The sequence below is a fragment of the Pteropus alecto genome, unplaced genomic scaffold (genome assembly GCF_000325575.1).
Source record: "Pteropus alecto unplaced genomic scaffold, ASM32557v1 scaffold413, whole genome shotgun sequence".
NCBI lineage: Eukaryota > Metazoa > Chordata > Mammalia > Chiroptera > Pteropodidae > Pteropus > Pteropus alecto.
Genome location: NW_006434120.1, coordinates 784,252 through 797,264, shown reverse-complemented (window position 1 = coordinate 797,264; position 13,013 = coordinate 784,252). Strand labels below are relative to the sequence as shown.

General features: G+C 41.9%; 1 protein-coding gene across 1 annotated transcript in view; it reads left to right on the top strand.

Annotated features, from left to right (window-relative positions):
• FOXO1 (forkhead box O1) overlaps positions 1–12,605 on the top strand; it is an 81,246-nt gene extending 68,641 nt beyond the window's left edge. The window contains exons 3-4 of the mRNA XM_015587095.2: positions 10,674–12,029; positions 12,487–12,605. Coding sequence (XP_015442581.1) covers positions 10,674–12,011 — 1,338 coding nt within the window. The 3' untranslated portion in view covers positions 12,012–12,029; positions 12,487–12,605. The remainder of the gene's footprint in view (positions 1–10,673; positions 12,030–12,486) is intronic.
• Positions 12,606–13,013: the final 408 nt, after the last annotated feature.

The following is a 13,013-nucleotide window of genomic DNA, read 5'->3' as shown; positions in this document are numbered from 1 at the left end:
GTTTGGTCGATGCAGTCTTCAAACAGGTAAAAATGCTGCTCACAGCATAGACACTTACATTGGGCAGGAAAATTGGTCTTATTGTCGTGACAGTCCATGGACAGATGCCTGCTAATTGTGAAGTTAGTGTAGGCCTCAGGCACAGAGGGTCTGTGCTGGTAAGGAGATGTGGTTTCAGAGTGGACACATTGTGGAAGGCCTTGAGGGTCATGATGTTTGTAGGCTTTTAGGTAACTTAATTAAAGCTGCATTTGTGAAACATTTGTTTGAGGTTCTTTTGGAGTCCTGAACTGGTGTGGGCTCCTGGTGGTGCTGAAGGAGCCTTAGTTTGGAAGGAAGATGTGATTACTAGGGCTATTGCAGGCATACCCCATTTCATTGTACTTTGTTTTATTGTGTTTTGCAGGTATTGTGTTTTTTACAGATTGAAGGTTTGTGGCAACCCTGAATTGAGCAAGTCTTTTGGTGCCATTTTTTCCAAGGGGCTCAGATGATGGTTATCATTTTTTTAGTAATAAAGTATTTTAAATTATAGTATGTACATTTTTTAAAAAAACATTATGCTATTGCACACTTGACAGACTACAGTATAGTGTAAACATAACTTTTATGTACATTAGGAAACCAAAAACTTGGCGTGCCTCACTTTATTATGATATTTGCTTTATTTTGGTGGTCTGGAACCAAACCCACAATGTCTCTGAGATATGTCTTACATAGCAGACCTGCTGTATCTGAGCTCTGCTCACTGGGGTAAGTCCCTGATGTCTGCAGGATGTTTGGGAACAGCTCTGGCTTGGGCCCGGTATCCCATGGTGAGTGGGGCAGTAGCAGATTTTGCTTTATTATAAAGTAAATGTGCCCAAATGGTTTTGCTAGTATTGGATCAGCCAGTGAATTTTTATAGCTATTTGACAGGGGACAAGCTCTTAGAGTTTTGGGGAGGTAGCCCCCAAAAAGGCATACTTAGCAGTCACAAATCATTATTGTTTTTGGCTCCTTAGCCAGAATAATGGGGCAAGCAAGCAGATGTCAAGATTCTGTATAGTAAAGAAAACTCTACATTGCAAGTAATATGTAGTTTATTGCAATTTGCTATTGTTTTTGTAATCTGGATTTATTGTATTCGAGTTCCAAAATAGGAAAAATAAAACAAACACATAAACCTAGATTTCGTACTTTTTAATTCTATTTACTAAGAATAGCAGTTCTTGGTAAACAGATTATGCATTCAGTGGATTTATTTTTCCCTAGATTTTCCAGACAGCATATTTAGGATAAAAAACAATTTTAGATAGGATATCCTATGGGCAGAATATTTTCTTGGAGGTTTTAATCTGTCAGAGTTTCAGTATTTTTGACTTTTGAATTTATATTATCGAAAGCTTTTCATTGGCTCTTATAAACAGTTTGGGCATGTATCTTGAGTAAACAACTAACATGAACAGGTTTAATGGGCTCATCACTAACCCTGAGAACGTACTTTAAAATTCACATTAGTCTTCTAATAACTTTACAATTAGTCCTTTACAATTGATCAAACTATTTGTAAGCTATGTTACATTTTATGCCTAATGTAAGTTTTTCATCAGAAGAGAATAAATTTTAATGTGTTTGTTGTTTTTGGCTTTTATTTTGTTTTGACGCATTCTTCTGATAGCCAAATACATAATGTAGTAGATTGTATTGTAAAGCAGTGCATTTATAGAGCCATTGATGACCAGAGACGTATGGCCTGGAAAATAGACCAAGATTTTCATTAGGAAATCACTTCAGCAACAAATGGGTTTCCTCTTAACAGTCTGCTGTGGTGGGGCCCTATGTGTCTGAGACTGTCTCACTAGGCAAGAGCAGCAAAAAAGAGTCCGTATTTTGGACAGTTAATAGAAGTTTAAAGGATCAACTCCTTTAGGTCACAGTGGGCAAGGCAGGGAGTTGTGGCTTTCTGCTACGGACTTGGTAGTGCCTGGTCTCTGCACATCCCTGAGGAAGTAGGTGAGGAGGTTAAAGGGTCACCAGGGATGCCTACATGCCACACTGAAGCTAAATTAATCCCAGGAGAAGCAAACTCCACTTTGAAATCCTTAGTGGCCTACACTACCCTTAAAAAAAATTTTTTTTTAAAAAGAATTTTAGCTAAATGAAATTTTGTCTCTGTGTATCCACCACTGGGACCTTATTAGCCAGGGTCGATGGTGCTCATTTGACAGTTGGCCTTGTTGGCTTGTATAGCAATATCAGGCCTAAGTGTATGACAGTGTGAGGTAGTTTCTGTTTTCTAGACTTAAGCAGGGGTCCATCTACATTAGCAACACTTACAGAGGTTATAGAAGGAAAGAGATTAAGATCAATGCCTCATGATCTGGAACAGAAGGGAAGATGCTCATATCTAAGGTTTCAACCTCAGCTGGATTGTTGTGGGGTTTTGTCTTTTTGGAGTTCCAAGTTTCTGATAATGTGTAAAGTACATGGCATTAAATGGTATAGGGAAAACTTCCATTTTCACATTCTGAAAATTGAGGGCTTTGCTCTTCCTTTAATAAAATGGTGGCTTTCTTTGATGTGGGATTTTCCAATGGGACACAGCAAAGGAAAGCACTGTGCTTCTTTTTAGTTATGGCCTTCCGAGAAGCTGAAGCTTGAGACAGTTTGGATATCATTAAGTGAATTTTCTCTTCTATCCGAAGATTTTTTCTTAAATCCTAAATGTATGGGGTTATTGGCTGAAATGTTTCTCTGAAATATTTACACTTTGGGCAAATATGAGGGCTTACCAAAGATGAGTCAACTATGGAGCATCGTCTGTCTTCTCTTTCCTGTGGTTTCCTCCTTACCCCTCCTTCTGGACTGGGCTGCTTCTGTCCCCACTGTTCCCTGATAGCACTCACTCGTAACTCCTTGTTAATGATCATTTGTCCTACACTATGTTCTTGACATCCCCCGCCTCTTGGGGTTTGTTCTTTGTGAAGTATGTGGTGGTGGGTAACTAGCGTGTGAGAAGAAATGAAAGAGAACATTGTTCCAATAGTCGCCATCCCGGATGTAACGTGTCATCAGTCAGTTGGTGTGCCTCTCTCTCCCTGAATAACTTATTGGACACACACACGCTCTGGCATGGGTCACCCAAAAAGTTAATAGGACATACCAGTTAAATGATCAGATTTTTTAATTTAAAATCTTCTTAAGGAGAAAACAATTTTTATGTAAAAGAAGGATTGCAGCTCCTTGTGAGGACATGGAAATAAGCCTGAGGAAGGTTTGGCTGTCTTTTAAACAGGAAGTTTTTGATGAATGGTTTTTAATCAAGTTATAACCATTCATGATGGCTTAAAAATTCCTGTTTCTATGTCCCTTTATTTCCAATCACAGAATGACCAACCTTTATTTCCTGATCTTTGTGCCAGGTGATGCACTAAGCACTTTCCATGTATATTATGCCTGTCAGCCCTTAACAATCCTATGTGTAATACTCATTACTGTTTAACAGATGTCAAGACTGTGGCTGTGGGAGATCAGGTGACTCACTCAGAGTAGCCCTGCCTCAGTCTGACCTTGGGTTCCACCCCCCAAAACACAAAACTTCTCATGGCACTTATGAGTTCTTACATTTGTCTTCTTGGTACTGTTTTACATGAGTGTATAATCTCCCAAATGCCGGGTGTTTTTGTTTTTCTTTTAGTAGAAGCTGCTTTAATGTGGTCCAGTTTTCATTCCCTTGGAATGATCTGAGTCAGAGATAAAGCTGTTTAGAACTAAATGTATATCTGTAGCCCTTTGAAACTCCATAGCTAAGAATTGGTTTGGTAAGGGGAGGGACATCACATGTCCTTGATTCTTGTTTTACATTTCTTCAAGGACTAAAGCCTCATGCGGTTCTCCTTTTTGTAAATGAACACACATAAGTTTTCCATGTGCATTTTACTCTTTTTGAACTCTGTCTTTCTTAATATAAAATGAGAGTGTTAGGCCAGGTGACCTTCCCTGTGCCTTCCAGCTCAAAAGTGTTATGAGGTTGCAAGTCCTCTGTCTACAGCCCTGGGGTTATTAGGGTTACTGGAGAAGCCTGAGTCCTTAGTGTGGCTTGGGGGTGAGAATGACTTTTGGGATCACTGATGTTCAGGCAGAAGGACAGGTTTCTAGGAAATGAAAAGGAATCAGCCGTTTGGAAGGAGAGCTGAATGCTGGGCCTAATGCATAAGCTTGTGGATTTGCCATTCGCAGCAGGTCACAGCAGATCTAGTACAGCATTTCTTAAAGTTGAATTTATATTGATAATATGTCTGTTAATATTACTTGTAAAAAGAGTTGTTGGCAAAAGATCACGTTTTCCTTTGTTTGTGAACAAAATGGATCATTTTGCAAAGTTGTTGTTTTATTAGCAACTCTGATGGAAACTCTGTTCTGAATAGTGATTATTTCTACTTTCTCCTTAGTTTGTTTTCACTCCTAGAAGTGCCAGAAGAGATGGTGTAAAAGAGAGGAAGCAGGATGAGGGAGTATAGGCCACACTGGGAATCCGCGAAACAATCGCATACACTGACAAAGTTCACAGAAATTAGATAAAATGCTTTTGGAAAATCTAGTTTGTCTAGCATTTTGAAAATTTTTAGAGTTTCTAGAACAAGTTCATTTAGTCTTGTATTCCAGTGTCTTGGAAGTTCTCTTTGTTTGACTTGGTGACTATTGTTCATGCCCACCCTCTCCCTGGGCGATAGACAGTTCTAGGCTTTGGGGGCCTCTGGGGCCCTTTCCATTTTCCTTGTGGGTCCCACAGCCTCTTTAAGCAGGCTTTCCCTGGAGGTGATGTTCATTCACATCTGAAATTCACACTTCAGCTGCTATGGTATCCTGCCACAAAGAGTACCCATTAGAATTAAAAGCAAATGATGTTTTGTAAATTACCCATTGAGGCAGAAAGCGAGTTTTGTAAACTAGTATTTGTAAACAGAATTATTTCTGCTTCTTCAAGATGTACACATGTAACCTCAGTCTTCTTAACGCTGGTGAAGCCAAGGAGCTGGTTTTCCAGCTGGCAGCGGAGTTGCCATGCAGAGTTGTAAAACCTTAGTCTGAGTCCTAGCCGGGTTCATTTTCGGAGCCTTAGTTTTCCAGTTTCTGAAACGGGGTCAATAATACCTGCCTTATAGGACTCTCCCAAGGATGGAATGAAATGGTATATTAAAAGCAGTTTGTAAACTATAAAGTAATACAGATACAAAGTATGAAGGCCAGGAGTTCGTGAGCAGGATATATTCAGCTTAAGTTGCTGGTTTTGTTTTATTTTGGTTAAACACAAAGACCAGGGTAGTCTTAGAACTGCTAAGCAGAGAAAAAAGTGGAGCGTAGCAGTGATGGGAAGACCCATGGCCGAGAGGTGGCGATGTCCACGCACAGCGAGGAGCGAGCTGGATGGAGCCTGGGCGCAGCTTGGCTCAGAAGGTGGGGCGTCTGGGGAAGTCCAGGGTAAAGAGAGGTGTAATGAAAGAGCCCGGGCAGGGCAAGGCAGGGGCGGAGAGGTGCAAACCCAGTGCTGGACAAGAAGACCCTTTCTTCAAACCAGGCCTCGTGAGGCCAAAGAGTTTGCTAGACTTGACTCTAGAGCTAGTTCTGCCCCCTTGGTTTCTTTGTTGGGGCCTTTAGTCTACTCCAAGTCTACTGTAATAGACTGGTGGTGTTTAAATGTTTTTGTAAAAATCACACAGCCTTTTGATATTACATTTATTTGTTTTTACTATACCAATTTATTTGCTTTTACTATACCAATATATTGCGTATATTGTATAACACATTTGCCAATATACGTTTTTGAAAAATGAGATAAAAAATTTAAAATAAATGAAAGGTGTAAAGATTTCTTCCTGCACTTTAATGGCTGTCTGATGATTGCTTTAGAGAGTGGTGCTAGGAGCATAGTGGGGAAGGGGCAGTTCCTGTCCTGTGTCCTCAGGGTCTCTAGGTGCCAGCCTTGGAGCCTAGCTCCTTCTAGCCAGGCAGGCAGTGGGCCAGCAGAGCTCAGTCATAATCATCCGCCACAGAGTTGCCAGACTGTGGCCTGCTGAAGTGGCCCTGCTCCATAACCTCCGCTTCTTCCCTGTCTCACACTGGGTGCGTCCAGAGCCCACAGCTGTGTGGGATGCTCACATAAGGCTCGGCAGCAACACCTTGAAAACTTGACTACAAGATTCTGATGACAGTGACCGGCAGGTATGTTCACTGATCAGTTTTAGCATCTGAGGCACTATCTAATGCAGAGAGAAAATATCTTAACTCTTACCCCAAAACTGGTTTGTTTTTCCAATAACTAACATGTAAAAGCTTTATGTTAGTGGCAACAGTACAAGGTATGATTATAAAGAAATGAGGCTAATGTTTATATACGTAAGTCTCTAAAACGTAGATATGTTATTTTATAGATACATTATCCTAATAATAACATCAGGTAATATTCATTGAGGTAAGCACTTTACATGTGTTACCTCATTTAGTCTTCGCAACAGCCTTGTAAATGTAGGACCTGTTAACCGTTCAGCAGATGCTTGAGTACCTTCTTGGTGGTGGAGCTGTGAGGGTGCAGTGTACGAGAAGACCAGGTCTCTGAGCTTGTGCGGCTTGCAGTGGAGTGGGGCACCAGACACACCCTAAGGGACCAGACATAGCAGAGTCATAATTATGGCGAGTAAACAAGGTTCTGTGTTAGAGAACTGCGGGGCACGATGGGCTTATGAGGAAATGCCTCTGCAAGGGACACTTGGCGTGTGGGGGGCGTGCAACCTTTGGTGGAAATAAGTCGATGCTCCTGGACAGTCCTTTGTGCATCAATTTCTGTCAGGAGTGTGTATTTAGGTGGACTTGTTCTTTTCCTAGGTAGGTCATAAAGCACATAGAGGGCAGAGTCTGTGTCTAATTCCTTCTTTTGTTCTTCACTACATGTAGCAGAAAATAGGTCCCAATAAATGTTACTTGCCATGAATTGGTACATAGATGGATGGATAAAAGATGTGTAAGGCATTACATCTTCCTGTAATGTTTTTGAGATGTCACTCAACAAACATTGACTATGTCTTGTGTGTAGAGCATCTTTAAGGGGATTTGAGGTTAGGAAATAGAAACAAACTTTGCCACTTGCCCTTTAAAGAGTTTGGAATACGGTCTGTAGAGCACATAGAACACCTGAGAGTTAGAAAAAGCCAACAGGGCAGGTTGAACAAGCAAGTGCTTATCGTGTCCAGGTTACCCCTTCACCCACATGAACCATGGAGTTTGTTGGGTCAGGCTTCCCAAGAACATGCTCCTGCACTGCTTAGGGTGGCTAGGCACGCAGATGGTGGGGGAGTCAGGGAGGAGGTTGCAGAGGGAGGTATGTTCAGAAGAAAGCCAGCTCAGCATTAGCAGAAAGCTGGGCTGCAGAGAAATACAGCTAGTGGAGAGGAAATTTGCTGACTTATCTTTTTCTCTAATGGCATCATGTAGAAACTTGGGATTTGGGTAAGTGGCTTGCAGTGCATGAGTCTTCTGTCCTCATATCCTGCTTCTTTCCTCACATAATAGTTGTCATAGTTCAAGAACTGTCTCAGAGCACTGACAGTGTGTGGCTCGGCTGCATGGTTCCATGGATGAACCATACTTTCCTCTGGCCTTGGCCGTGTCCGGCAGAGACTTGCAGACATAACATCATTAAATAGCAACATGTATTTTTACAAGATTTACCTATTCAACACCCCTACCCCCACCCCCTGGAAGTCACAGCTTCTTTAATGTCCTGCTGGTTATGTGAAAAACAGGACTTTATGTAATAAGCCCTGCACAGAAAACCTTTTCCTGTTCGAAAAAAAATTTTTTTTAATTGTTGGCAAAGTTAGGAGACAGTTCTGTTACTCCAAGAGCGAACTGAAATGTCCTCTTAGAAAAATATGTAGCATAATGTTTTGGTAAGTAAAGGATTGCTGTGGGACTTTTTTTTTTTCCCTAAGTCTAAGTAGTGAGTTAGTGTATGTCCCACCTGAGTTAGTGAATGCTTCCTGAATTTTTTAAAGATTTCATCATTATGTGTTCTTCAGTCTTGTTAAAAACGTTCCCCAATTGCAGATGATCTGATCTAATTATAAATGTTGTAGAGCTGTGCCACCTCCTCCTCCAGTCAGTGTAGACAGCCAGGAAGCTACTATCTAGGAAGATCATGCCCCTTTATCATTAACTAAATGTGACAGAGACAGGAGTCAGGCTTCCTGTCCTCTAGAGATTTCTTCATGTAGCTTATCTGTGTCCATTGTGTTTGAAGAACAAGGGATATTGTGCAAATGCCCAGACTTTCTGCGTATAGAACATGTTGCAGGGTCAGAGTACTCTCCTCCATTCCCATCTACTCCAGGCGCAGGCCTGCTTCTTTCAGGAGGAATTTGGGATGTGGTTTGCTGGTGTTGGTGGGCCCTGTAGATGAAGCTGTGCCCCTAGGAGCGAATGTGTAAAACCTTCCTATAGGATTTGAGGATTGTCGTGGGAATGAATTAGGACATTAGGGAAATGCAATACTCAGACTCTTTTTAGGGAGTCGTGTATGTACATAAAGTCTTTCTCAAACCCTGTCTTGAGTTTGGAACAGATCTATACGTGGGAAGGAAGAGGAAAGTCTTGGGAATAAAAGTAACGTCAGTGCCATCCACTCGACACACCTGCCCAGCATCCAGCCTGATGCACCCCCATTCAGGACCGTGTCTGACCTGTACTTTCTGTGTGCCCTGGCAGAAGAGCTTGTCACATAGCTGCTGTGTTGCAATTCTTGGGTGGAATGTAGTACAGAGGGTCAGAGGGCATTCTGCAATGTGTATTTCTCAGCATTAACTGTCCAGCCCCACTCTGACTTTTGCATCTCCTTTTTGAAAGTAAGATTTTTTTTCCCCTTGTTCTGTTTTCTACTTCCTTTTAATGAGAAAAAACTTGAGTTTATGGTTTATGTTGGAGCCCTGGCTTTGTCCTGCTATGCAATGGCTTTGTTCTGAGGCAGCGATTGGCATTCAAACATCTGTGTCCCACATCGATGACATGAGGATGTGGGCATTGTGGCTGCATCCCTCGGTGACCACAAATCCAGCCAGAGCCTTTTCGTGGTCAGGGAGAAGGGGCCACAGGGGTCAGGGGGGCTTGTCATCTGAGGCTTGCACCCAGTTGGCTGAGAAAGCCAAGGAAGTCTGGGGGCCATGCGCTCAGCCCTGTTCCCAGGGTTCTAGGACACCCAGAATCCCGCTCCTGGACCTAGGATGGAGCCCTGATGACAACTGCTGCTCAGTGAGCAGTGAGTGAGGGTCTCCTCTGTGCCCTGTTCTGTGTTGGGAACAAAAAGTGGTAAGATAGGGTCCCTCTGTCTTAGGAACCCGCTTTCCTTTTTTTATATGTTGTAGAGGCGCTCTGGATTTTGGCAGCTCGCTGTGTGTCCAGTAAGGGAGTCAAATTGGCACTTCCTTGTTTGTAGCCCAGCTTAACTGCTTCTGCTGGAGCTTGAGACTTTCTCAGGTCCCCTTCACTGAGTGTTTAGAGTTGTGGATTTGCATATAATACCTGTAAGCTTCTACTACACCCCAGTGAATAGGAGGGGAATGAGGCTTGGAATGGTGATATCTTGGGCCCCCAAAGTTGGGATCTGATACCTTCTTCCCAGTGACTTTACCATGTACCAGACACCACTGAGCATTTTACATACCGTATCTCATTTAATCCGCAAAACAGACCCAAGGGGCTATTATTTCTCTGTTTTACAGATAAGGAAACTTAAGATACATAGGGGCCAAGCAGTTTCATGAGGTTATATAACCAGTTATATACGTAGCACAGTTCAGTCGTGGAGCTGTACTTAGAGGGTGGAAGCCTCGAGGGCTTTGTACTCTCTACCCTTCATCCTTTCATCCCTTCCTCCCAGGTTGTCTTTTTGGATTGACAGTAACCTTTGATGCAGTGTCCTTGGGTTAGTTGGTGCATACTATTGGTTATTTTGCGGGGGAGGGAGTGGCAAATAATACTTGCGTTTAAGTTTTTCTTCCTTTTTTCAGGGGTAGGGGCAGTTAAACTTTCTAAAATTAAAAAAAAAAACCAAAAAACCCAGTTTTTCTAATATTCACCTCTATTTGCCTAATGGACTTTAAGGGTCCAAATGAATGTAAGTTTTACTAGTTTCCAGGCTTTTAATTCTTGACTAAGAATATATGCTGTTTCATTTCTTTATTTTCCATAATCAGGTGGGCCCAGTAATATAAAACTTCTCATGAATGTAAATCTGAAGAGAATTGGCAGTTGTTTTAGGGGTGGTAGAATGGAAAGAGTTTTTGATAGCACTTTGTTACAGAGTACTATTTGCATAGCACTGTAACTAAACAAAATTTAAGTGGTTTTAAAACCAGTTCCTGTAATTTCCCTATGAAATATAGCTATGTGAAAGGAGATGTTTGTAATAATGCGTATTTAATTTATCCCCTCATTAAATTAAGATTCAGATACTATTATAGTATTTTTAAGATAAGGTATTATTTTTCTAGTACACGTTTGAGCTCTTTTGGATCGAGGTTCAGAAACCACTGTGACTTCTGGTTGAAATCTGTACTTACATGTGATGCATATCTCTATTGATTAGTAAGTTTTCCAATTGGAGAATTACTGTATTTCTGACATGATGTTTTGTTTTACAGAATTCAATCCGTCATAATCTGTCTCTACACAGCAAGTTCATTCGTGTGCAGAATGAAGGAACTGGAAAAAGTTCTTGGTGGATGCTTAATCCAGAGGGAGGCAAGAGTGGAAAATCCCCCAGGAGAAGAGCTGCGTCCATGGACAACAACAGTAAATTTTCTAAGAGCCGAGGTCGAGCTGCCAAGAAAAAAGCATCCCTCCAGTCTGGGCAGGAGGGTGCAGGGGACAGCCCGGGGTCTCAGTTCTCTAAATGGCCTGCCAGCCCTGGCTCTCACAGCAATGATGACTTTGATAACTGGAGTACATTTCGCCCTCGAACTAGCTCAAATGCTAGTACTATTAGTGGGAGACTCTCTCCCATTATGACCGAACAGGATGATCTAGGAGACGGGGATGTGCATTCTATGGTGTACCCACCATCCGCTGCAAAGATGGCTTCCACTCTCCCCAGTCTGTCTGAGATAAGCAATCCTGAAAACATGGAAAACCTTTTGGATAATCTCAACCTTCTCTCATCACCAACGTCATTAAATGTTTCAACTCAGTCTTCACCTGGCACCATGATGCAGCAGACACCATGCTACTCGTTCGCGCCGCCAAACACCAGTCTGAATTCACCCAGTCCAAACTTCCAAAAATATACCTACGGCCAATCTAGCATGAGTCCTTTGCCCCAGATGTCAATGCAAACTCTTCAGGACAACAAATCGAGCTATGGAGGTATGAATCAGTATAACTGCGCACCAGGACTCTTGAAGGAGTTACTTACTTCTGACTCTCCTCCCCACAATGACATTATGACACCAGTTGATCCTGGGGTGGCCCAACCCAACAGCCGGGTCCTTGGCCAGAATGTGTTGATGGGCCCTAATTCGGTCATGTCAACCTATGGCAGCCAGGCGTCTCATAACAAAATGATGAGTCCTAGCTCCCACCCCCACCCTGGACACGCTCAGCCCACATCTGCAGTTAATGGGCGTGCCCTGCCCCACGCAGTAAGCACCATACCCCACAGTGCGAGTATGAACCGCCTGGCCCAGGTGAAGACAGCTGTACAAGTGCCTCTGCCCCACCCCATGCAGATGAACACTCTTGGGGGCTACTCCTCGGTCAGCAGCTGCAATGGCTATGGCAGGGTGGGCATTCTCCACCAGGAGAAGCTCCCCAGTGACTTGGACGGCATGTTTATCGAGCGCCTGGACTGCGACATGGAGTCCATCATTCGGAATGATCTCATGGATGGAGATACTTTGGATTTTAATTTTGACAATGTGTTGCCCAACCAAAGCTTCCCTCACAGTGTCAAGACGACGACACATAGCTGGGTGTCAGGCTAAGAGTAAGTTAGTGAGCAGGTAAGATCACCCCAATATCAAAAAGGCCTTCTGAGAACTGAACTTAGAGGAACACTGAAACTTGCCATTTATCTTCCATGGTTAGGACTTTTTTGATGTCAGCTGGTTGCCCCTTGCAGAGAGGCATCTTTTATCATTCATTCTTCACCCTTTTTACAGTTTATAAAGTTTCTTTTTGAGCTTAAACACGGAAGCTTTCTCCAACTGCTTTAAATATTTTCTTTTGACTATTATATGGTTGCATCTTTTTAGTAGCTCTTCAATAAATGAATACATTTGATACAAATCAAATGCTGAAGGGCTTTTTAAAGTGGAATTTTCCCACATTCAGTGATTTCAGAACTGTTGGAGAAAGCTCTCGTTCCCCTCTCCCCCCAACTATGTCTGTCACTCTGATGTGTTAAGTTGAATTGATTTTAATTTGGCTATATTTTTATTGTGCGTATTTTTTTTCTAGGCTATCCTTAAGAGTACTTCAGATTGTCTGACAGCAGGAACTGAGAGAAGTCCAAAGATGTCCTTCACTCCACCTTTTCATTTTCTTGATTAAAAAAAAAAAAAAAAAAAAAAAAAAAAAAAAAAAAAAAAAAAAAAAAAAAAAAAAAAAAAAAAAAAAAAAAAAAAAAAAAAAAAACATAATGAAAAAACGTTTCTTTTTTCCTTTCGTCAGACTTGGCAGCGAAGACACTTTTCCTGTACAGGATGTTTGCTCTGTGTTTGCAGGTTATGTGCTGCTGTAGATAAGGACTGTGCCATTGGAAATTTCATTACAATCAAGTGCCAAACTCACTACACCATATAACTGCAGAAAAGACTTTCGGATCCTGGTGTGCTTTCAAGTTTTGTATATAAGCAGTAGCTACAGAATTGTATTTGTGTATGTTTTGTTTTTTAAATATCCATTTGGTCCAAGGAAAGTTTATACTCTTTTTGTAATACTGTGATGGTCTCATGTCCTTAATAAGTTAAACTTTCGTTTGTACT